The sequence below is a fragment of the Phocoena phocoena genome, chromosome 15, assembly GCF_963924675.1.
Source record: "Phocoena phocoena chromosome 15, mPhoPho1.1, whole genome shotgun sequence".
NCBI lineage: Eukaryota > Metazoa > Chordata > Mammalia > Artiodactyla > Phocoenidae > Phocoena > Phocoena phocoena.
The window spans coordinates 66118588-66144948 of NC_089233.1; the positions used below are offsets into that span (position 1 = coordinate 66118588).

The following is a 26361-nucleotide window of genomic DNA, read 5'->3' on the forward strand; positions in this document are numbered from 1 at the left end:
TGTTGCTAAACAGTCAGTTCTGTGGCCCAGTTTAAACCAAATTTACTCAATTTGCCTAAAGGACCAAGGAGGAATAAAACAAGAGGAAGATAGAACCCCATTTGGTGGCTAATCACCTCTTCTGCTATCAGCAAAAGAAAAAAAAAATTAGGGCAGCAAATCCATAAATATCTTATTTTTATATGTCATTTGCTGTGTTCTCAATTTGAGGGAAGAGTCAGTGGAATCCTTTCTAAAGTCCTTATGGCAGATCATGGCATTTACTGGGTTTCTCCTTTGTATGATAAGCTCTGTTGGGTGCTATCAGGGAAACAAATAATAACTCTAGTTGAGGACTTCCCTGGTGGTGCAGTGGTTAAGAATCCGCCTGCCAATGCAGGGGACACGGGTTCGAGACCTGGTCCGGGAAGATCCCACATGCTGCGGAGCAACTAAGCCCGTGCACCACAACTACTGAGCCTGCGCTCTAGAGCCCGCAAGCCACAACTGCTGAGGCTGTGTGCCACAACTACTGAAGCCCACGCGCCTAGAGCCTGTGCTCCGCAAGGAGAAGCCACCGCAATGATATGCCCGCGCACCGCAACGAAGAGTAGACCCCTCTCGCCGCAGCTAGAGAAAAGCCTGGGCGCAGCAACGAAGACCCAATGCAGCCAAAAATAAATAATTAATTTAAAAAAAAAAAACTCTAGTTGATACAAAAACACTCACATTACTATGTGTGGTAAGTGCCCTTGGAGTGTTATGCCCAGGAAGTACCATTGGTGTTCCGAGAAGACGTAGGTCATCTCTGGTTTGGCAGTGATTAGGGAATTGGGCATTGGAGATGGGTAAGCTTTTGATAGATGTGGAGATCAGTGTGCATTTCAAGTTTATTTTCATGATTTCTACCGTGGCAATGGAAATTGCCATTCCTCGCGTGCTGGAAGCTGATGTGCTCACGTAGTCACTACAAACTTACAGGAATATCAGGTCCATGGCTTTATTTATTTTTAAAATCATGACCACTGCTTCTCAGCTGAGTGCCCTATTCTTTAATAAAAACTATTGAATAATATAAACCAGATTTTTTCAAATCTGCTTTCTCTCCACCCGTTTGTGATTCAGAAAAATGAGGTCTCATTGTACTGTTAACTTAGGGCATCAGTACAGTTGGTTGCATGCTAATATGCAGGAAGGGAGAGATTTGTTTTGTTAATTACAGAGTAGATCATTGGTCCTGATGGGACAGCTCTGTTTTGTCTGAAATAGGGAGTGGTCGTTAGCACTATTCTTTTCTAAATTACTGCTTAGTTTTCTCAAACTCTAGAAAGCCAGGAGAACTTGCAAAGTTGTCCCGTTGGATTTTGTGAAGAATTATTGTGGAAATTGGAAAATAAAGGGCAGACAGGATTTTTTTAGACCAGCAGGGATCAGTTGCACTTGAGCAGTTTGGGTCTATACGACACACCATATTATCCCAGAGGGTGTGTACAGTAGTCAGGGGTGCCTTGTGTTCGAGCCCCAGGGCTAATGAGCAGGAGTAGGGCTGGGAAGGGTTTGCACCTCCTAAGGGCTTTCTTCTAATTGGACTGGGAGGGAGTTGGCTATTGCTCCAGTGCTTTCCTGCAAGCACTGTCTAACAAGACTTTATATGTCAAGCTGTTGTTCTGCTAGGAGCTATTCTTGTCTTGATATTTCTAGAATCAAAATTACACTGAAGGGACTTCCCTGGTGGTGCAGTGGTTAAGAATCCGCCTGCCAATGCAGGGGACACGGGTTCAAGCCCTGGTCCAGGAGGACCCCACGTGCCGCGGAGCAACTAAACCCGTGTACCACAACTACTGAGCCTGCGCTCTAGAGCCCGGGAGCCCTAACTGCTGAAGCCCACACGCCTAGAGCATGTGCTCCTCAACAGGAGAAGCCACCGCAATGAGAAGCCTGTGCACGGCAATGAAGAGTAGCCCCTGCCCGCTGCAGCTAGAGAAAGCCTGCGTGCAGCAGCAAAGACCCAATGAAGCCAAAAATAAATAAATAAATTTATTTTTTTAAAAAAATTACACTGAAAAGAATTTACTTCTTTTCCTGATTGGTAGTCTAACTTCCCTGATAATCTGTACTGATAAACAACCCATTTTTTTGGAGCCATTTAAGTATGCTCTGAAGTAAGTCAGATTAGGAGAAGAGTGCCAAAATGGCAATCTAGGAAAAGGACCTCTTAATGTAACTTTTGATCTTGCTTATGAGTTTTAGGTGAATTCCATGTCCTTGGAAGGCTAGGGTGGTGGTAGCCTGCTTTGGACATTTCCCCTGTGGCCTAACAGTGCCCACTGACGTTTAGTAGGTACTTAATAAATGTTGAATGAGGACATTTTTTTCCCTCATATTATTTTGATTAAGGATTGGGGTAAAATTAAGAATCTAGATTCATTCTAGGTAGTTCTGTGCCATTATTTTAAAAGGAGAAAAAGACAGTTTTGTCTGTTTAGAAATTCATCAGCATTAATTGAGCTATATCTAATCACTCTTCTAATCTAGGAATAAAAGAAAAAGAGACTTCTAAAAAACCGCAGATTTGTTCCATTAAATCAGTTACGTACTGTGAATCCAAACTGGTCATTTTTCTTAAAGAAGCATTTTTGTAAGGACTTTTAAAAAAAGCCATCTGCTTAATATATTTTGTTCCTCTTTATCTTTTTTTTCTTTTAATAATTTTGTTCCTTGTGGTCACATCTCACTGGAGATTAATGAAATTGATGCCCCGTTTCTGTCCCAAGACTCTACATGAGATGAGGCCAAAAAATCAAATATCTAAAACCAAAATAAAAGCAAACACGCCTCTTTTTCTAAAAGCCATTGTGTTGTGGGCCATTTTGTACCCAGCTGGTCTTTTCTACTTCGCCTCTTATTGTACTGGCTTATTGCCCCAGCAGTGGACAGGTGCAGAGGGAGTGAGTGGGGTGGCCTTTCTACCCGACATGACAAAATAGGCTATCAAAAACTGTGTTTTAGTAATTCGCAAAGACAGGCTCTCTGTTTTCCTATTGCACTTGGATGGGAGAGCCTTTTACCTTGTGAAATGAAATTGTAACTACAGTGGAAAAACCTATCACCCATGCCCCGAGTCTGCTTGTGAAGAAACGCCGGATGGGTGGCAGACCATGCTGAATTTTCTCATTAAGACTGAGAGTTCATCTGTTTATCTTTAGTTTCACTTCTTATTCCTCTTTCTGGTCTTCAAATGACCTCTATCTTCTGGATCATATTTATATTACTCGGGAGTTGATGATTACAATTATGGACTCATTACTGCCTTGCTGAAATGCTATTTGGTGAAAGTTGAGAATTTATGTAAAATCAGTTAATGGTAGGATTGATGAGTTGTTTACCAGACCTGGTAGCTGGTAGGTGATTTCTTGTTTGACTTCTCAACTGAGGCAGGAGTGTAGTAGGCAAGGAGATATCTACTGGACCATTATAAGAAATGACTTTTCTTGGTAAAAGTTAGACATTTATTCTGTTCCTATATAAAACGATCACCATTGTCAAATTTTCTTTTCCTTTTCCCCCCCAGGTTTAATGTGACCCATTTGTGAGCATGGTATAAGAATAATCAAAGAAAAATATGATACTGTCCCATAAGACCTTAGAGGCTGAAGAAGGACTTGGTCAATCTGAATTTCTGTGGCATAGCTGAAATATAAAATTAGATCTTCCAACCCATTGTGACCCAGAAAGGGAGGATCATGCTGTTGTTAGCTTAAATTTTAGATTTTAGAGGTTTTAGAAAAAATGAAGGCAATAGTGAGGGTTTGGCCATTCTGTGGGAAGAATTGACTAACAACAATCTTTATTATAGTGCTTTCTTATTTTCTCAGTACTTGGATTTACTTGCCCTTTGACATACATGATGTCATTTATTCCTTATAGCTACTGGGTGAGATAGGCTGGGCAGAGATCATTATCACCTCTTAACAGATGAGGGAACTAAGCTGTAAGGAAATAAAGGAGCTTGAGCAAGATTCCATAGTATTAACAATTTGGGGACAGTTTGGTTCACTAAAGATACGAAGCAAAGATAAATATGATATGACCCCCGTCCTCGAGTTTGCTCTGACTCTTCATCTGTTGTTCTTTCATATATGCCCCACCTGTCTCTTGAGGCTAATGTTTAATTAATAATCATAGTTATTAAGTCCTTAGTGGGGCATGATGTTATTCAGGGGATGTAATGATAGTACTTACTGCATGCCCAATTCACATCCTTGTCCTATAGACATCTGACTCTGGTGGATGGATGGATGGATGGATAGATGGATGGATGAAATGTCATCATGCATATTAAATAAGCAGGTGGATAAATAATAAGAATTTTACATCTCATATGTAAGAACTTTTCAAGAGAATAAATATGGGAGCTTCTCAGATGAGGAGAATGAGGAGTTGTTAGCATTTTGTTCTTTTTCCTGGGATTTTAATAATTTATGATGAAGTAAGTGACAGTCCTTTTCTCTGTTATTATAGTAGGGTCAATAGCTAGAATTTACCTGAATCTAGCTGTTTTTAAACCTGGTTTATACTCCCCTGTGCATTAATATGAAGAGTACGGGCAAAGGTATTATTTTTGGAATCAGGTGGACCTAACATTCTCCCTTACTATTGCAGTGACCTTTAGATAAGTTACTTAACCACTCTGAGCTTTCGCTTTCTTATCTGTAAAATGGGGATCACACTTATAATGCTGCTGTGAGAATTCAGTAGCACAGTGCTTGGCATAATGATGACTTTTTAAAAATGGTAGTTATTATGATGGCATCTACAGCAGTGTTTAGAGAGGGAGAACTACTAATTCCTACTACTCAGAATTTCTAGAGGTTAGTTTGGTTAGGCTGTTTTGTTTTTTAATTCAAACAATTTACATATTTTAGTTTACTATACATCATGTTTGATACGTGGTCTTTGTGTCAAGAGCTTTCTGGTTACTTTGTTAATAAAGACTATATACTATACGCATGAAGGAGTTTTATCCAAAGACCTTTAATCTCATTATACACATAGAATTTCATAGAACACCCAAGTTTTGCGTATATATTACTTTAAAGTGTGAAAGAATAAGACACGGAAAGCTTAATTACTTATTCATAATGGTCAGCTGGTCAGGTATAGATAAATAAAACAAACCTTTGAATAATTTTTCTTTTAGCAAAAGATGTTCATAAAATACCTGTAACATCAGTTGGCAGTTAGCAGGTCCTATCATTCTTGTTAATATGTCCTGTATCTTTCTTTTTATTTTTTCTTTCCAGTTTGCATTGAAACTGCCCTGATTCTGACCCTTGTCGTCTCACTTCTGGACTCTTTTGTGTGTTGTAGCTTCGGAGCAGGTCTTCCTCCTTCAGGCCTGGCTTTTCCCCAACCCCCCCATCTACCCACCCCCAAACCCAACACTCACAGTGCTTTAGTGCATCCTGCACACAGCTATTAACATTATTCTTTCAAGATATTATTTTCTTCATATGAGTCTAGTTATCATTTTCTCCCCTCCCCCTGTCCCTAATCCTCTTTCTTCTCCTCTTCATATACCTTTGTACATTCTAATCTCTCTGTGTATATTCCTGATGTTTTGCTTTCTAGCCTACCTGCCTTCATCTATTTAGTGGTCTGTTTTCTGACCAGTCATCTTGTAGCAAATCTTTCCTTATTTCCCAGTTCAGTTTGCTCCTTTTTCAGGATGTGCGCAGTTCAAGTTGTCTGTATTCCTCATTTGTTACATGTTGGTAATTGCCTGTGGTATATAATTTTTTTAAATGTCTTCAGTTACCTTAACTTCCTCATTTTATCAATGAGGAAACTGAGGCCCAGAGTGAATAGGTTTGCCTTTGTCACTATCACAGTGCTTTACTCATCATAAGCATTCAGTAAATGCTGGTTGACAGAGCAAGTGGTGTGTGTGTGTGCGTGTGTGTGTGTGTATGTATGCGTCCAAGGTGAGGGAAGGGAAACTTAGTTTAGTTTGGGCTTCCAGTTTCCAAACATAACTCCTTTTTTCTCTCCTTCATGTTTTCTTTCTCCTGTATGTCCCTGTCTCTCTCGTTTTGCCTTGTGTTTAATCATCATTGTTCACCTTCCTTTTATGTCCAAAGCAACATGGTATTTAAGAGGAAGGGAGGTTGGTGGGGTCTAGCACAGTCCAACGAAAATCCTTCCCTCTACATTTTAAACCTATTTTGTCGTGCCCTGATTTCTGAAGACTCCTTGGTGAACACCAGCCATCTTATCTCAGAAGAAATCATTACTGTCTTTGAAGGTGGACGATAGTTAAGATTATACTGAGTTCCAAGAATTTAAATTATGAGGTAAGGTTAAGGGTGTTGACCTTTTTCTCACTGGAAAAGTGACCTCCCAAGTGATCTATTTGAAGTTTTGAAATCTATGAAAATGCACTGAACCTATGGAATAAGTTGCCAGGAAGGCAGCATAAGGAAAGGAACTAAGTGAAGCAGTTACCAACATTTATTGAACACCCACTGTGAGTAAAACCTCGTTGAAGAGATGTTAATAAAACTAGAGTGTATCAAAGGTAAATGGTGATGAAGCGATTGACCAGGAAATGGAAGGGAACCAAATATTTTAATAAAATGTCAGTTGGGTTTTCATATGTATGTGTTACCCTTAACGTTTTTCACATGTGTCCATAGCTGTGGTTGATTTGCTTCAGGAATTAACAGACATAGACACCCTCCATGAGAGTGAAGAAGGAGCAGAAGTACTCATTGACGCTCTGGTAAGTTACGTGTCCCTCTGGGTTTTGCAGGTGTGTGTGCGGTGTTGGCATCCTCCCCACCATTGTCTCTGTGAGTGGCGCTGGCTGGGTGTCAGGAAGAGCTCTGTGGCAAGGCAGTGGTTGAGAGTCCGCCTGCCGATGCAGGGGACATGGGTTCGTGCCCCGGAGCAGGAAGATCCCACATGCCGTGGAGCGGCTGGGCCCGTGAGTGGCAAGGCGGGACTGAATGAGGAGAGTAAGAAAGTGAAGTGCAACATGTGGGGTACTTTATTCTTTGGAACTGTGTTAGGGCAGGGGTTGTAGAGTCCTAGTATTTATTAAATATGTGCTGTAGGCAGGCGTTTTCTTGTTTTTTACACTTTATTTAATCCTCACTGTAACCTCTCAGAAGGGTATTACTGCTATAATTCCCATTTATAGCCATGAAGCTGAGGCTTAGAGAGGCAAAACAACCTGCCCGTGGTCACACGGCTGGGATTTGAACCTGTGTTCTCTTTGATTCCACATTCCTGCACACCTGCCCTCACTGTGTTGCTTCTGACCTTTTTACAAAGAGTTTTTGCAGAAAAGAGTTTCTTTTCTCCTCTGGGCTTTATAATCCCAAGCGCTAGTAAAGACAGGTGTCATTATTATTTGTTGTATGGATAGGGAATCGGAGAATGTTTAAAAACAAGAACAAACCTTCTAGCTCATCCAGGTCCAAGTAGCAGCCACTGACTGCAGAAGACAGGGTCAGCTGATTTCTGTGTTCCTTTTTGTGGAGCCTAGGCAAGGTCTCAGAATCTTCTTCAGGTATTATTCCAGGAAGCAGCCAATCCAAAGAATTTATATGTGAGGTGAAGTGATGTAATCTCTTCAACTCACCCTACCCTTGAGGAAGCCCAGGTGCAGAAGTGAAGCCTTCCACTGCATCACTGTCAGCCAGTCCCTGTAACAGCAAAGATGAGCTTCTGCATGTTGGGATCCCCACTGCAGTCCTGTCCCACAGCACCAGTTTCCCTCCTACCGGGCATGGGAGAGGGCCCCAGGGCCCCACAGCTGGCCAGTGGCAGGAGCGACTCTGCTCCAGCCTCTTACCCTGATACTGCCTGTGGAGCTCTGTCCACCCACCAAGCTATCTCCCTCAAGTTTCTGTTGATTTTCCATTCTTTCTGTTGTCTTCTGCTGTCTGGTCTTTTCTCTCTGGTTAAGAATGTTAATAAGTACTGGTTTTGATGCAGTTTGCAGAGTTTATCAAAGGTCCATGTAGCCACTTGTATTAGAAGCACCTGGGGTGCTTGTTAGGCTGCTTTCTGGCCCCATCCAAGACCTGCTGAATCAGAATGGCTGGGACAAGGACCCCAAATGATTCTGAGACCCCACTGCTACACTCCCCATCACCTCCTCACCCTTTCTGTCTTGAGGTTCTTGACACGAGAAATTTCCCATGTGCCTTGCTCACAGCTACCACTTGGTGTGAATGAAGGGGCTGTGAACCCACTGGATATGAAGGACTGTCTCTTACAGAGAGCGAGGCTGGAGTCCCGCAGGGCCATTTGTGACTGAGTATGATGAAAATTTCTATGGCCGTTTTTCTTTCAAGCTCCTTCCTAGAGCAAACTGCCACTTTTGTAGAATTCAGGACCTTTATTTTTCCTTTGAACCACTGTGCAGACAGAAAAGGGTGATGTCGGGGTGTCCTTTTGTTTGGAGGGGCATCTGAAGGAAGATGCTTGCCCCTTCTGCATGTCCCCACAGTGTCATTTGTGTAGTCTTACCTTTCAGAGGTTAATTACAGTGGTCCTGAGTGAGCCTTCCTGCCTGGACTCTGGGCTGATTTTAATTATCATCCTTTGCCTGTGTGAATAGAGGAAACAAGAGAGGAACAGCTAGCTGGTCTGCTGCCTGTAAAACGTACCCAGAAACAGCAATTCACACAAAAGCCCCCTTTGTGTTTTCTGTGTTGCCAAGCCCACCAATGAAAGCTGGATCTTGCAGATTTTATTGTTTGTTTGGGAAGAGACAGTTCATCCTCAGTCTGGGGAGCCATTAGGTAGCTGCTATACAGGGTCTTCTGTTTGTTTTGTTTAGTTTCTTTCTTATTATATTATTTTAAGATTTTGACTCTTACAGCTTTATACTGGTGGGGCTGGTGTGAATCACAAACGATTGAACATTTCTAGACTCCCATATATTATTTGCTTATCTGCCGCCAGTCAGGAGCCATCAGTAAATATCAGAGAGCGGAACTGGCAGGTGGTCTTCATCTGTTTTTTTTCTACCCTTGTGCTGCGTTCAGGAAGAAGTTTGATAAGTATTCTCATATTACAAGGGTTGACTTGTCTTCGTAGTTTTAATTTGGGGCCAATATTGGAGGCCTGGAATTGAATGAGCAGAGGCTAGAGAACATGTAGTAGAATTTATTGTGATGTTCAGTTTGCAGTTATTGCCTTGGTCATTTTCTCATTTGGAGGTCCTAAGCAATAGAATAGCACATTTGTGGGGAGAGAGTGCTGTCCTGGTATTCTCAGGGATCTTTGGGGTTTGAGGTTTGGTTTATATCCACTGCTATTACTTATGCAAAAGGCAAATATTTGTGCTTTGTAACAAGTTGATTTGGTAGCCTGGAAAATACACTCTTTTCTGAAGAGCGGGAACACAGGGTATTTGCTTTGATGGCAGTCCTCTGGCATGCCTCTCTTAAGAGGACATTGGACTCCTTGAGAGTCATGATTAGATTACAGTCATTTCCCTACTCACTAGTCCCAAAATTTGCCATGCGCTTGGCAAACCCATGCCTTTGCTCACATCTGCCTTCAGCTTGGCAAGGCTTGCTTCCCCTGGGCTATCTGGAATACTACTCATTCTTTAAAGCCTCACTTTAACCTTATCTCTCCTGAGTCTTTTTCAGACTCATCACTTCAGCAGAATTTGTGTCCCCCTACCACTGTGTATATCCTGGCACTGTTTTTAAGTTTGTCTTCCCTGAGATGTGATCCCGATCAGGGGAGTGGCCAAAGTGGTGGCTTTGTCACTTACCATCTGTGTGACCTTGAGAAAGTTACCTATCCTCTCTGCACTCAGTTCATTCTTCTGTAAAATGGGGATAACAGTAGTGCCTATTGCATAGAGCTGAAGTGAGGAATAAATGAGATACTTAGTAGATCTTTAGAACAGTGTCTGGCACAGAGTAAACACCCAATAAATGTTAGCCATTGTCTTAATAAAGGTATAAATGTCTGGGACATATTAAGTACTTAGTAAATGTCAAGTTAAAATGATGTATATCACATGCCACACAGTGAAATGTTTGTGAATGTTTGTTGACTTCAACAAACATTTTTTTTCATTTCAGCAAATGTTCAAAAAACATTTTGAACAAATACCCAAAAACATCTGAAGGGTGTGGACCTAAATGAGACATGGGGGGATAGATGTTTAGTTTAATAAAAAAAAAAGAGGATGAAATAAGTAATGATAATACAAGGCAGAGCATTAAGAATGACTGTGAGAGATGCAAGCTTCTTTGGAAATGAGGAGGAGAGAGCCATCCCTTCTGATGGGGAAGAACCAGGAGGGGCGGCAGAGCTGTAGGTATTCGCCATGGCCCCTGTAGGGAGGCTTCAATGTGAGGGTGCTTGGAGGGGTCACAGCCAGAGGAGGTGGAAATGTGGCTGGGAGCCACCACTTACTATAGTTTCACAATGTGGCTTTGATGTGGAGAGCCAGGAGATTGCCCTATACCCATTCTTGCCCTCAATTAACCCTACGTAAAATTTGAAGCTTGAGCTGGTGGCAATGCATTTGTGCTGCTCAGATGAGGCTGAAGTTGGCAGGTTTTTGGTTGTTCTAAGGGTACTTACGTAAGTTTCAGGATGCTACCACTTTTATCCCTTCCCATTTCTATTCACGTCCTCACCTTCATCTGTATTTGTTCTCAAGCAGAATTCATTTGGTCATTCATTTCACTGACTGTTTACTGAATGCTTAGTGTGTTCTGGGTTCTAAGAATTGCTTATGTAGCAGTGAGCAAGACTGACAAAGTCTGTTTTTGTGGAGCTCGTATTCTAGTGTCGGGAGAAACAGTAAATAAGTAAACGAGAAAACAGGTAATGACTCCTTGTTACATAGAGAATTAACATAGAATGATGTCCTGTAGAGCAACTGGAGAGTCACATCAAATTAGATAGTCAGGAAAGGCCTGAGTTCTGGGTGATGAGAAGAAGCCAGCCATTCAGAATGACCAAGGGCAAGGAATGAGTTTGATATATTCAAGGAACAAAAAAAGGCCGGTATTGTTGGAGCACAGCTGGGGTGAAGGGAGAGAGCACCGTCAGGGCCAGACCACACTGGGCTTTGTAGGCCTTGTAGTAAGTTCGGGTGGGATTGCCAGTGTTCAGGGGAGTAGTAACATAGTCTGACCTAACATTTTAGAAAGACCACTCTTGGGAGCTGTGTCGATAATGGATTGGAGGGGCAAGAGTGGAAGCTAGAATATATTAGGTTGCAGCAGGCCTAAGTTACATTATGGCCATATTACTATGTGTATTTTCAAAACTTATTGCTTGGTCAAGATTCAGTGGGTGTGTGTGTAGGGCAGGGGGAGGGTTTATTATTGTTTTTTAAATATGAAATTTCCAGAACTCATAGTAGGTAGAAAAGCTCCAGTCAAACTCTTGAGAAACCTTGTTGGCAGATTGTGCAAGATAGAAAAGGAATCCTTCAAATGCTCTCATCTCCCCTCTTCTATCCCTTTTTTATTTCCTCATCTTCTCTTGTATCTACTCTCTCTGGTCAAATGGAAAAATATGACTGATCATGCCCTTGAACCCTGTCTCAGTAGGACCCGGTGGAGTATTGTTTGGGAGACCTGGTAACAAGTGGAAAAAGCCAATGACTTATCAGAAAACATCAGACTTAAGACAGTCATGATTTCCAAGGCCAGGGTTACTCTAGCTGATGCTTTAATCCCTATGCAGGATTTGGTTTTAGTTTCAGAGTTAGTCACAGGTCCAAAACAGGCAGGAAGGTGGTAGACCCAAGAGTTTGGAGGGACAGAAAGCTAATTTGTGCTTCTTACTAGATGATATCTGGAGCTATGCACAATACAAATGTTTTCCTGAGGGTTTTCTCAGCTAAATGTATTTTGACTGCTTTGACCCTCCTGCATTCAGATAAAATTGCATTTAACCCAGCTAAACATAAAGTTTCACACTTTGCAAGCTTAAAAAGGCTGTCTGTTAGAAGTTAGATTTTTGTAGCAAGAAAAAAAGATTTCCTCCAGCCAGACACCCATTACCAATAACCATTCAGTTCTGGGATTTGAATGTGTTGCTTACTGCCACTGTCCCCACCACTCGCCAGACAGCAGACCATGGGTAACATAACTAGGAATCAAGGAAAGCGGATGGGGGGATAATGCACATAAAGCATCAATAAGCAGTTGAAACCTGTGAGGCAGTTTGCAGAACCGACAAGCAGTGTGATACCCAACGGAGTTGCAGTGTCCGCTGCTTTAGGATTCAGAGAGATTATAAGTCAGTCAGGGTGATGTAGGGAAAAACAAACTGTGATATGGTTCATGTTTTTCCCCCAGATGTTTTCCTGTTTTCTCTCACATACGCAAATTGTCCAATTAATTAAGGAAAATATTGCAGTGGATTTCTTCGGTGAAGCTTTTTCTGGCTGTGAGATTTGAGAGCAAGACTGTATATCTCCTTGATACGAGAGGGAAACAGCTCTTTCTTGTATTTACAGGAGTTCTCAATTCTGGCATCAGTATCCCCTCCAATCTGCAACTAGTGTCTTTCATTGCTTCTCACACCAGGGCATAAAGGAGAGCCTAGAAGAATCTGCTTCATTCGTGATTCAGGTATCCCAAATTAGTCAACAACTTCAGCTTTTCCCCCATCCAGATGCTTCCCTTAAGTCTCACCCAGAAAGAGTAAAGATCTTCTTTGAAGATCTGTCCCTCTTGCCATTGTTCCATCCTCAGGCTCAGTTTGAATTGTCCATAGAGTGCCTTATACACAAGTGTTCAGGAGGCATCATTTGAATGAGATCATTTCCTTCTCTCTCCTTTCTTTCCTCTCCTTTCTTTTCCCCTCATTGAAGTGACAGGATATGATGGGAAAAAATAGTCTCGGAGTTGGTCACTTCTGCCACAAGCTTTGTGACTTTGACCAGGCTAATTAACCTCTCTGGACCTTTGTTTTTCTCACCTGTAAAAGTTGTGATGATTACATGAGAGCAAATGGAGCAATGTATATAAAAATATGACTACAGGGCTTCCCTGGTGGCGCAGTGGTTGAGAGTCCACCTGCCAATGCAGGGGACACAGGTTCGTGCCCCGGTCCGGGAGGATCCTACATGCCGCGGAGTGGCTGGGCCCGTGAGCCATGGCCGCTGAGCCTGCGCATCCGGAGCCTGTGCTCCGCAACGGGAGAGGCCACAGCAGTGAGAGGCCCGCGTACCACAAAAAGAAAAAAACAAAAGACAAAAATATGACTACAGTACACAAAGTCGAGTGTTTTGTCAGTTTATTTAAATTTAGCAAAATTACTGAATGTATAGTATTGCACTTGACTTTGAGGAGTGTACCAAGATAAATGATGGTGCAGTGCCTGCCTTCAAAGAATTTGAGTTTTTCTTAGCCCGTGGGAGATATGAACAGTGCATAATCAGGTATCAGAAGAAGTAAAGGGCTAGATTCAAACTCTGCTTAATTTTTGAACCAGACCCAGGGTAAAGTATGCCATATAATTTCATTTAATCTTTACAACTTTTTCCCATTTCCTAAGTGAAGAAACTGAGGTGATGAGAGAGAGGATATACCATGGGTATGCAGCAGATCTTATCTTCCAGTATAGGTTTGCTTATTGTCTATGACTTAGAAATGTATTACCAGATAGATAATCACTTCTTGATTATTAGGTGTTTCCTTAGTTATCTTCCTTGGTGTGCCTCAGGGTTCCCCAAGGCAGTCTCTGTAAGGGCACACATTGTGCCAGAAGGTAGTGGGAAGCAGTGTAAACATTATTTCACCTGAGAAGGAAGCTTGGTTTTTGCTTCTGCTGCCACTGCTTAGTAGCTGTTTGGTCTTGGCTAAGTCACTGATCTCTTGAATATCATGTATATGATGTGACTACTAAAATTTTCCTATAAGTGTTATGTGAATCAAATTCAATAAGAGAAATGTAATTGCTTTCTTATGCATCATGTGTAATACAAACATAAGGTATTTTATTCTGTTAATATTCTTTTTGAGAAGGAGTCAGAAGTTCTTCGAAAGTAATAGTTTCATAAAAGCTTGATGTAGAAACTTAGGAATGTTTTGAGTTTAACCCTAAATTTTGATGTTAGTGTAAATATGGCAAGTAAACTTCCCAACTGAATATCTCTTGGTGCTGTGGTCTAGAAATGTGCTTTTGACTTGAATGAACTTGTGACTTGACTTAAGATGGCATTTTTGTAAGGTGTTTAAATACCGCATAGAAGTAGAAAGAGCACAGGACTTGATTTCAGAGGCCTAGGTTCAAGTGCTAGTATGTCACTCAGTTAAATATGTAACCTTGAATTTTACCTTGTTCCCTTAAGCTTCAATCTAAAGTTAGGGCTAGTGATGCCTGCCCCTTTGCCTCAGGGTCACTTCAAGCCTCAAAAGAGGTATTGGGATGGGAGAGCATACTGTAAACCATAAGTGGCAGGTTGTTTACTTTGTTCATTCAGTAGAGGAGTATGGGAATGACAACATTTTGGAGACTGTGACATGTATCCCATTCTCCTTTTGCTCCCCTGTTGCTGAAGGTGGACGGGCAAGTGGTGGCACTGCTTGTGCAGAATCTGGAGCGTCTGGATGAGTCTGTGAAAGAAGAGGCAGATGGCGTCCACAACACTCTCGGTAAGGGGAAGGGTGCCAGCATCTTCTGAGTTTCTTTCTGTTTGTTTTGGGGTTTGGTACTCATTTCCTTCCTCCTTCATTATAGAGTCAACAGCAGGAGGGTTTTCCTTTTTTCTGCTCCCAAATGAAGACCCTTGTGTAGATTTCATATAACTGCTGCTTTGCTTTGGCTTGCGGTAATAAAAGCAGAATCATTCCTGGACAAAAACTGCTGGCTTCTTTGAGCAGGCCTTTGCCTTTGCCTCCAAAAGTTAGGATGAAGTCTATGCAGGATGAATTCTTTTTTTTTTTTGCTTTGGAAAGTGTATATTTTACCATTTTTGAATCCCCTTCTGTTGGTTCTTCTTCACATTTCCCTTCAGTGGAACTACAAACTTTTGAACAGCTGTATACAGGCATACCTCATTTTATTGCACTTTATCGTGCTTTGCAGATATTACATTTTTACAAATTGAAAGTTTATGGCAACTCTGCATTGTCAGATGATAGTTAGCATTATATACTAATACAGTATTTTTAAATTAAGGTATGTACATTCTTTTAGACATAATAAAAAGGGCCTGATGTAATGGAAAAAGCACTGGCCTGGCAGTCTATGAAGATCTGTCTACTTTCAACTTGGTCCCTTACCAACAGCTCAGGAGATTCATCCCTCTTTCCCTTATGAACCATCCGATGTTTGTCAGGCACTGTTCTAGGCACGGGGTAAATTAAAGATGAATTAGGCACAGTTCTTCTTAAGAGGCAGAGTGATGGGAAAGTCTTGAACAGAAAGGAAAGGTAATACAGGGTGACAAATGGTATAATGGTGGGGAGCACTATGGAAGTGAAGAGGAAGGGTCTCCAAGTTGCTGGGTAGGAGCAGGTAGCTGATTAGGGCTGAATATGAAGACAGGTGCATTTTTAAAAGATTATTCATTTATTTATTTATTTTTGGCTGCTTTGGATCTTCATTGCTGTGTGCGGGCTTTCTCTAGTTGCGCCGAGCGGGCGATACTCTTTGTTGCGATGCGCAGGCTTCTCATTGCGGTGGCTTCTCTTGTGGAGCACAGGCTCTAGGCGCACAGGCTCAGTAGTTGTGGCGCACGGGCTTAGTTGCTCCGCAACATGTGGGATCTTCCCAGACCAAGGATCAAACCCGTGTCCCTTGCATTGGCAGGAGGATTCTTAACCACTGCGCCACCAGGGAAGTCCTGACAGGGGCATTTTGACGGAGAAATGTGAGACGGGCAGGGCAGTATCATTTGTAAAGCCATGAATGGGCAAGGACTTTGGGGGAAGACTAGAAATGTACTGTGGCAGTGTGAGGTAGGTGTGGTGGGAGATGGGACCGGAGGAGTAAGTTTGTCCAGATTATGGAAGACCTTCTAAACCCTGGCAGGATGTTTGGATTTTATCCTGGTGGACAATAGAAAGCCACCTAAAGTGTAAGCAGAATAAGATAAAGGCATTGGAGATTAAAATGAATGAGCTGATTTCTTAGAAAATGTGAGAAAGTAATTAAGCTATTAAAATGATCTTCATCTCTCAGGGGTCTCGTTGCTACTCTGCTCCCACAGCTTTGTATCCACTCCCTGAGGGGCTGCCTGGTCATTCTTTAACTTGCCATTGGTGAGGCTGGCATGAGTGAGGAAGCAGATAGGAGGTGTAGTGCTTTCTTCAGCCCTTTCTCTTCAAGACTTAGACCCGCTGGGCGTTGTGCTTAAAGAGCACAGAACTCTGATCTGCTTTATGATAGATGATAACATATCCTGGGATGGGGAGCGGATGGAGCCCTGAAGGAAGGAAAGCACTGGATGCAATAGAATGAGACTACGGGTTTGGGTGGGTTTTTTTTAATGTCCTTTTTTTAGCATGATAATCATACAATCACTTTCTTTTGCCTCCTCATTTAAAAGGTTTCCCTTAAACAGTAATTTGGTTGTTGTAGGAGATAGCAGGACCAGTTATGTTTGCTTCTGAGTACCTGACGGTTACCTCTGCCAGCATGGTCTTTCCCCTCTGTGCACATTATTTTGTTCAGTTAAGATCATGCTTGCGTCCCTTGCAGTATCCAGAGAAAGAGATCTGAAAATGGATGAATCAGGAGAGGAAGAGGCTCTGAATTCATCCCCTGATTTTTCCTTAAGGCTTCTGCCTAGCCCCCTGTTTCTTTAGTCACAGGTCTCAGGGACTCTAGTACAGTGAGATTAAGAGGGCCTTCTTAGGCAGATATTCACACTGCTGTAGTGTTGTTCCCTGTTAACACAGAAAATCTTTCACTATTCCTTTATTGAATTCCATCACATTCAGTTATGAGTTTTACTTGTAACATAACTTGAAGAGAAAAAAAAACACCATAGCATCTCCCTGGTTAATCTGAAAATGACAGCACAGCATCTGGCTGGGAGGAATACAGGGAAGTGGAAAGAGGAATAAAATGTCTGTCATGGGAAGCAAGCTTGTTGAAGATGGAAACAAAGTTGCCCTCCCAAATTACTGGTGTCTGTCTCCCTTCAGCTATTGTGGAGAACATGGCTGAGTTCCGGCCTGAGATGTGCACAGAGGCTGCCCAGCAGGGTCTTCTGCAGTGGCTGCTGAAGAGGCTGAAGGTAAGTTTGGCTTTGTGGGACTGTAGCTCTAACCTCTCTTTGCTCTGGGCACAGCTCATGCTGGGTCATCGGCACAGATTGTTATTCCTAGGTTATGTGATCTAGTTTGGGAATCTTTTGGCAACTCTTGCCTCTTTCTTTGCTTCTCTTCTTTTGTTTGTTTTAAAAGTACCCTTTAATGCCCCTGAAAATAATATAAACATGTTGTCAACACAAATTCATGTGGTACAGAAGGTTTATACTGAAAAGTTCTCCTCTGCTGATTCCTTCTAGTTCCACTTCTCAGAGACAGCCTCTGTTAACAATATTTTATCTATCCTTCCAGAAATTTTCTGTGTAAATAGGAGTATGTGAGTGTGTTTGTGTGTGTTTCACAAATAGAATGATATATTATTTTCTTTTGCAAGCTGATCTTTTCGCTGAACTAATGGCTGCCTAGTATTCCATTTTACGGTTGTACTAAAGTCAGTTTAACCATTCTCCTGTTTATAATAGTTTTTCACTGTTAAAACAATGCTGCAGTGAATATCCCCATGTACACATGCACATTTTTTTTTCCTTGAACGCTAGTGTTAGTTTATTTGTAGGATAAGTTCCTAGAAATAGAATTGATAGGTCAAAGGGTATGCACATTAACATTTTTGGTAGATATTGCAAAATCTAAGAGTTGAGAGGGTCTGTTTCCCTTACCTACATTGGGTGTTACCAAACTTAAAATTTTGTCAAACTGATAAGTGAAAATGGGTATTTCATTTTAATTTGGAATTTTAAAATCGAAGACAGTGTATTGGCTTTCAGTTTTTTATTAGCCATTTGTATTCATCTCTTTTAGCTTCCTATTTATATCCTTTGTTCATATTTCTGTTGGATTATTCATTCTCTTTCCTTCCTAGCATAGTCCTTTTGACCATCTTTTTAACATTTAGTGCTGTCACAGAGAGTAAATGAGGAAAGGGAGAGGTAAGAGCTTCTCTCAGGATAGTGTTAACCAAAGGTATGATGGAAGGCAGTTTGGAACTGCCTATGTGCTACTGAAATAATCTCGGCAAGCAAGGGTTCCCAACTTTTCAGTGAGAAAGAGGAAGACGTGTTTGTAGCTGGTATGATTCTTTAAGTAGTCCTGGCCTTGCTGTGCTTCAGAGTGTCGTAGAGATGCAGAAAGTCTGAGGTGCATCAGGTCCGATTTGTCCCGCACTGTCTTGGTAGGGCTAAGGAAGAAGATTCTGCCTAAGATATCATAGGCCCCCATGGTTCCCTCCCTCTCTGACAGTCTAGGTCTTCCCCAATCCTTCTTATTTAATCCTTTGTTCCCATTAAATCTGTAACATAGACTTACATAACATGACTTGAGGATATTCAGCTAGCCTGCTGTACATTGTCATCAGTGGGTATGGGCACATTTGCTGGCAGAGGATAAACTTAAGGCATAGTTCGGTAGACTGCAACTTCCTACCCACACACACACCCTCGCCCTCGCCTTTCCTTTCAGGAAAAATCAGGTCTGGTTAATTCATTCATTGTCATTTTTGCAGCTTCCTTTTCTCAAGGAAGGTTGCAGCTTCCTTCCAACCTCCTCTCATGAGTTTTGATGTCCTTTGGTTTCCGCATGTAATTACCTTCACATCTCCCTCGGTTTCTTCTTTCCTCATTATTCAACAAATCTTTATTCTCCAAAGCCTTGAGACATTTTGGGGGTGAGGAGTAGGGGAGAGGAAAGTAAAACACGTAGTTAAGGGGGTAGGATAGATGGCAGAGACCTGAATTGTTGATGGGGTGGCCATAGGTTGGGGCCTTAACCTTAAAATATACAAAATAATCCAGTAGTTTTTATCTTTTTGAAATCAGGACCAATTTTTCCCAGTTACTTGAGACTTGATACTGAATCAAGGATTCTTCATTAAACCAGAATGTAAGGCCTCTTCTGCCTTTTGAAAGGTGTTTAAACTTGCCAGTCTTTTTTTGGATTAGTAACAGGAAGGGAAATCGAGACCTTTGGGTGTTTGGCTTGGATACCATTACCCTTATGAGAGTAATAAAGAGGTCCGTTTGGTAGTCTTGCAAGCTTTTGACTCTTGCCTTTTAGGCATAGTGTTTATGCAATCCTCAAGGCATAAATAGCCGTGTTGCTGTCTCTGAAACAGTTTTTCAAGGCTTTGGGGTATCTAAACATTAAAATGCTGTTTGGTTATTTTACTGGTGAGCAAGTACCCTTAGAAAAATCCTGTGCTGCTCAGAACATTAATGACAGAAGGTTCTGCTTAAGGGCGCGGCCAGTAAGAAGGCATGTCTTTAAAACCAATGCCTTGCTCTTATTTCTCATAACCTAGGAAAGTGCTTATTGTAATCTTCACCCTCATAAATATCATGGTGAATCAGAATGAGTGCTGGACCCAGATCCTTACTTTCACCAGCAGAACTTTTAAAAATACAGATTCCCAGACTTACTGTCTCAAGCCTCTGTCTTCGGTGTATTTTAGAGAAGTTCCACGTGTGATTATAAATGTACAACCCTCACTAAGATCCACTGGTCTCTAGAAATGTGAGCATTTTTGTTCCGCACTGCTCCCAAACTAATTTAAGACTCCATTTTCATTATGCCGTTCCCTATTCAAGAACCTTCCTAGAGTGATGCTACTGCCCTCTGCGTCAGATCCCACCATCTCTGCCTACTTTTCAAGGCCCTTTAACGCGGCCTGATCTTTCTTTTCTCTCCTTTTTCCTTTCATTTCTCAGTTTTGAAACACTGGCCTTATTACTGTTCAGACATCTCTTGTACCTACCCCCTTTGCAAAGGTCAACAAGGGTCAACAGTGTTGACCTCTGTGTCTGTCTTTGTTCATGTTCCCCCCATCCCCCAGGAATGACTCCTGCCTATGTAATTCTAAATGATACACCACCTTCATCCCCAGGAATGACTCCTGCCTATGTAATTCTAAATTATACACCACCTTCATTAACCAACTTAAATCCCTACTCTTCCACATTGCCTCCATCATTTTTTGAACTGAAAGGAATTTTATAAGTTCTGTTGCAGATAAAAAATTAAAAATCAAGACCTGTAGAGATTAAGTGCCTTGCCCAAATTCATGCAGCTAGTTAGAGATAGAGCTAGAATTAAAACCCAAGCCTCCAGACTTTCTTCATGCACCCTTTCCATAGCACTACTTGGCCCCCAGCCCATATTGCCCTCTTTCTTTCCTGAATATCAATCATTTTATTTTTTTCTACTGGTTCTCTTCTGGGAGTTAGCAGATCTGGGTTGTAACATATGCCTATAGCTGTGTGACCCTTACCCTCATGGAGCATCTTTTCTTCATCACCTGGCAGACTTTCCTCTTTTTATGTGTGCTCCTTGTCTTTCTCCCAATGTCCTTAAACTCCTTAAGAGCAAGGACTGGGACTCCATCATATGTGTATCTCCTCCGGATTGTTCTCGGGGTGTGGTTCCCAATGGGGAGCATCAAAATTACCTGGCAACTTGTTGGAAATGCAAATTCTTGAACCCACCCCAGACTCATTAAATCTGCCCAGCTTGGGGTGGAGCCAGCAATCTGTGTTTTAACAAGCCTTCCAGGTGATTCTGATGCATGCTGAAGTCTGAGAACCCTCATCCTAGAGTACTTATGTTTACATTGCTTGATAAAACCCTGCTATTTAACTGATCATCCCCTGTTTATTCAGTAGTCCTTGAGTAACTAAGTGAGTGGCACATTGGTGAGTCTCCTTTATGTACTGGTAGCCTAGCAGTATACAGAGATATTCATGGATTTCTTCATTCACTAAATGAAACCTCACTCATTTGTGCTGCTAATAAGGATAAAACCCATTGCGGAGGATTACATTAAATGGTTTAACAGGTAAGCAGATAACAGTAGTATGAGAGACACTGCGCCATAGTTCACTTTTTAATGGGGAATACAAACTTATTAGCGTATTGTGTACTATTGAAAATAACACCAGAACTTTTTTCTTTTTCAAGGAAACAAAATTGAGATTCTTTTTGTTTCCCAGTTAAATCATTGCTTCAAAAACAGTTGCAGTGTTTGGCGCTTGAGCTAATGAATTGAGAATTGGCTATGTTATACTACGTGTACAACTGGTTGATGCTAAGTCCTTAGCCTCTTATGACCAGGAGATGGGATTTTTGTAGGGCACAATCTGCTTTGACTATTGTCCAGGGCTGTAGCTGTGTCTGAACCTGCCCCATGTGTTCCACGTACCGGAGGTGAGCCGCAGAAATAATCTGCAGCTTCTGGCTGTGGGTGGTAGCATAAATGTCTTGTACTTTCCAAAAAAACAGCAGCTCCAAAAAAGGTGAAGTTTAATTTTATTCAAGGCCAGTACATGCTGCGTACAAACCTATGCTTGACTCTGTAATTACTCTGACAGCTGAAAGATTTAGGATCATCAGGCTCCTGGATAGAAGAGAGCCCCTAAAGCTCCAACTCCTGTTGACTAGCTTTGCAAAATCCAAGAGGCTATACCTGCTACATAAATTCTCCTTCCTCCTGATTTTGACTAAATGTCCTTGTAATTTGGCAGTTTGGTATTTTGCAGGCTTGGAGGCTGTCATCTCTGGCTGAGATTTAAACAGAAATAAAACTTCCATGGTGACTTTTGTTTTTGGCTAGGCATGAAAGATTAGTCTCCTGCTTTCCCATCTAGCCCAGTTTCACTCAACGTAAGAGATATCAGTCAGGTTAGAGAGGCAGAGTAGTTTGGCCAAGATCACATAGCTGGTAACTGTTAGAGCTGAGATTCTAACCTGGATATTTCTGATCCCAATTATCAGAAAAACTTATAGCAACTATTATGTATTAGGTACTTCCATATTATTTAATTCTCAGAGTAACTCTCCAAAGAAGATGTTATTTTATTGTTTCCATTTTACAGATAAAGAAACTTGAGACCAGGAAATGTTACTTCGGTCATAGATGACCATTCTTAATTTATGGTGCCATCAGTATCTCAGTAATTTTGTTTTTACAGGGTTCTATGCCAAAGAGGACCTACCAGTCCCATTTAAAGTAGTTAGGTCCAAACAAATTTAATACATATTTATGTCCTAAGACTTCAGTAGCCGTTCAAAAAAATAATATGCATGAATTAAAATAAAATATATTTTTTATTTCATTCTTAAATACCACAATTACTTACCAGTAGATGTGTGTGCCTCTTGTGTAGTTGTACTACACAACTTCTAAAACCTTGGAATCAGATTGAACACAACCATCTTCATTCCTGTTCCACACTGATTTTCACATAGTTCTTTTATCACAGCAACCACTCAAACCCAACTTCACAAAGAAAAGATGTCATCAAAAGAAATGTACATAATTCAAAAAGAGACATGTACCAAAATGTTCATTGCAGCTCTATTTACAATAGCCAGGACATAGAAGCAACCTAAGTGTCCATCAACAGATGAATGGATAAAGAAGACATCGCACATATATACAATGGAATATTACTCAGCCATAAAAAGGAATGAAACTGAGTTATTTGTAGTGAGGTGGATGGACCTAGAGACTGTCATGCAGAGTGAAGTAAGTCAGAAAGAGAAAAACAAATACTGTATGCTAACACATATACATGGAGTCTAAAAAAAAAAAGAAAATGGTCAGAAGAACCTAGGGGCAAGATGGGAATAAAGATGCAGACCTACTAGAGAATGGACTTGAGGATGTGGGGAGGGGGAAGGGTAAGCTGAGACAAAGTGAGAGAGTGGCATGGACATATATACACTACCAAACGTAAAATAGCTAGCTAGTGGGAAGCAGCCACGGAGCACAGGGAGATTAGCTCAGTGCTTTGTGACCACCTAGAGGGGTGGGATAGGGAGGGTGGGAGGGAGGGAGACGCGAGAGGGAAGAGATATGGGGACATACGTATATGTATAACTGATTCACTTTGTTATAAAGCAGAAACTGACACACCATTGTAAAGCAATTATACTCTAATAAAGATGTTAAAAAAAAAAAAAAAAGAAATGTACCTGAAGCTAGTGGTTAACGTGCTCACTAATCAGCAGATGTGAGATGTCACTGTGCTTTCCTTGTAAATCCTGTAAATCCTTGCAATCCCCTCTGAATTCAATATGATGTCCCAGGTACCTTGGCACACAGTTTGGGAACTGCAGACTTAGTGTCATGTAGGTAGTACATGCTTATGAATTAAATCTAGGTATGTCTCATCCCAGGTTCATGTCCTTTTATTTATTTTTTTTAACATAAATGTATTACTTGATAAAATTAACTTTAATTCAGTGTAATTTTTTAAATGACGTAACAATGGACCAGTTTCATGTCAAATTCACCTCTGTTTGCTGTCACGTTCAATTTTGTGTCTTGCACATAGCAGGTGCCCAATAAATATTTGTTGGAAAAAAAGAGGAAACCTCTCTCCTACCTTAGAGACAGGAGTTTATAAAATCAAATAAAAGACAAGAGGCATTGGAACCACAGAAAGGCTATTGCTCTAGTGGCCTGATGTCTTTTGGCTTCTTTCAGTTGAGTGTATCTTGTTTGCAACAAGAATCCTGACCCTTAAAAAGCTGCGTATGAGTTGGTGTGGCTTACATAATTTAAACTAGCAATACTTGAACTTAAATCATTTGAGTAAGTGATTTTATTAGCGAATCCTTCATTCTAATAGACATGCTCACCCCTTGGCTTTTCACTTTTGTATTTTGATTTGTATAAAACTATTTTTCTTAAAGTGAAAAACGCCACAGATTGCATTTAAACCCTGGCTGTTTTACTGAATTTCTTGAAACAAGGCCTTAAGCTTGTTCAGGGAGCATAACTTGCAGTCAGCACACATAAGACCTTGTATTTACAGATCTTTTAACCTAAGATGGGTCATACCCGGTCAGCCTTCTGAAACCCTATGGGGTGCACTTAGGCTTGATGGGGAAGACATGCAGAGAGAACTGAAAAGATGCTGGGTGTTGCTTCATTAGGGGCCACTCTTCCTTCTTAAGTGCAAAATCAGTGTCCAAACAGAACTGTGAATGGCACTAAGGGGATGGAGGTATTAGCTTCAGTATAAACACTTACCCTGTCCTTTCCAGGTACAGTAATTATATGTTAGTTCAAAAACCTGGATAGGTAGCAAGGCTGCTGCTGATTAACAGTCGTGGTCTTTGTGCCTGCATTTTAAGGATCAAGGGTACGGTAAATAAAAACACATCGATGAGGCTTGCGCTCCTCTCTGTGTACCTTTATCCAAGGGGCATTGTTAATGATGAGGCACTTGAGTCGCACTACTGGGGCAACAATGTGGATGATCATGAAAAATAGGCTCTGCAGTAGATGTGTCCCCTCTGCAACTCCAAGTAGCAGAGCATGCAGCAGGGAAAGAATTGTGGGTAATAATTTGGGTGTTAAAATATTAACACATTTCTGCATATTTTATATGGTTTCCTTTTTAAATAGTAGGCAGATTATGGCCCATGAGCAGTTAGGTTTATGATTTCAAATTAAATTTTAAGCATTTAAAAAAAAATCCGAAAGGAACTACTTTGTTATAAAGACATTCAACTAATCAAAACAAGAGCTTGCTTTCTTTTCAGCTTCTCTGATCATCTGTCAGCTAATTTACAGCCTAATTTTATGATTGTAACTTGTGAATGAAGCTTCATGATGGATTTTAGTCTTAAATGTTCAAAACTTTCAATCATTTATCCAGTTCACATTTGAGTATGTATTATGTGCTAGACAGTAGTCTCTAGACTCAAAATGGGGAATCTGGGAAGGCTTCACAGAGGAGGTGACATTTGCACCTGGGCTTTAGGAGTGTGAGAGCTGTTGTGTACATCTGCTGTTTATGGTTTTACTATGCAGTGCTTGAGTCTGGTCTCTTGAGAGCAGAGGCAGACCTTTTTTACCCTTAACCTGCCCTTTCCCTTTCTAACTTCTGCTTCTCTCTAACTCAGATCCTAGTACTTGTGAAAAAATTTGTCCTGGGAAAGGAAGCAAGGCCCCTTAACGTTTTTCTCATTTCTCCTATTTCCCAACAGGCAAAGATGCCTTTTGATGCCAACAAACTGTATTGTAGTGAAGTGCTGGCCATATTGCTCCAGGACAATGATGGTGAGGCTCCCTCTCGGTATTGATATTCTGTTAGGATAGGAGCCAGGCTTGTTTCAGATCATGACAGCAAGCTCTCTTGCCTTTGGCATCCCCTTGCTCTCCCTCTCGCTCTCTGTGCAGCTTTTGTACTCTGTCAAGCTGTATTGATTTTGTTTGCTGATGTATCAGTGTTAGACGGCTGTAAAATCTGACAGTTAGCTTCATTTTTTTTTCTCCTTCTATTTTTTTCCCCTTTTAGAAAACAGGGAATTGCTTGGGGAGCTGGATGGAATCGATGTGCTTCTTCAGCAGTTATCTGTGAGTAATTCTTATGCTTCCTGTCTGCCGTGAAGATCCATGGCTTGCTTTAAATGGGAGGTGGAGCTGGAAATTGTTGGAAGGAATAAGCCATGTGATGCAAGCCATATGGAATGTGTTGGCAGGTTTGAGGTCACATTGGAGGTACATGGTTTGCCTCCTTTTCTTAGTCATTTGCTCTTTATGACCAGATATCACTGTGTATCTGGTATGGACTTTCTCAGTCTTCTGATATTTATCAGTCCAAAAGAGGTGTGCTTCCTGCTTAAGTGTATATTCTTGAGCCAAGAATGCCAAATTATTTTTAGTTGACCCACTCCCAAGATTATTCACTTGCTTTCCCATCAGTCTGCCACTAAATTGGAGTCTGTTCATTTAGGATCCAGATAAGTAAGCTTCAGGAGTACAAGTTCCAATACAGTGGGACAGAGGTCAGAGAGGAGGATAGGGAAGGATGTGGCACTGGAGGCTGGAAAAAGAAATTAGAAATTGCCATTTGCTCGTTGTAAGAAATGTAAGTCCTGTTGAAATGTTGTTCTGCTGGCATTCTGAAAATACTGTTAAGATTTTTTTTTCTAACAAATCTCATCTGTGCTATTCCAAAACCAGGACTGAAAATAGATCATTTGGATAAAATCTTAAGAGTGTTGGGAGTGTCTGAGATGTCAGTTTGCATACAGCTTTCGTCTTGGTGCCAGCAACCTGAGTGGCTTGGCCTCCACCCCAAAAAATAGAGCTTTG

The 26361-nt window shown here is 41.3% G+C and overlaps 1 protein-coding gene across 1 annotated transcript in view; it reads left to right on the top strand.

Annotated features, from left to right (window-relative positions):
• CTNNBL1 (catenin beta like 1) overlaps positions 1 to 26361 on the top strand; it is a 169071-nt gene that overhangs the window by 46439 nt on the left and 96271 nt on the right. Inside the window, exons 5-9 of the mRNA XM_065892012.1 lie at positions 6663 to 6760; positions 14546 to 14639; positions 17139 to 17230; positions 25251 to 25323; positions 25562 to 25620. Of these exons, the coding sequence (XP_065748084.1) occupies positions 6663 to 6760; positions 14546 to 14639; positions 17139 to 17230; positions 25251 to 25323; positions 25562 to 25620 (416 nt within the window). The remainder of the gene's footprint in view (positions 1 to 6662; positions 6761 to 14545; positions 14640 to 17138; positions 17231 to 25250; positions 25324 to 25561; positions 25621 to 26361) is intronic.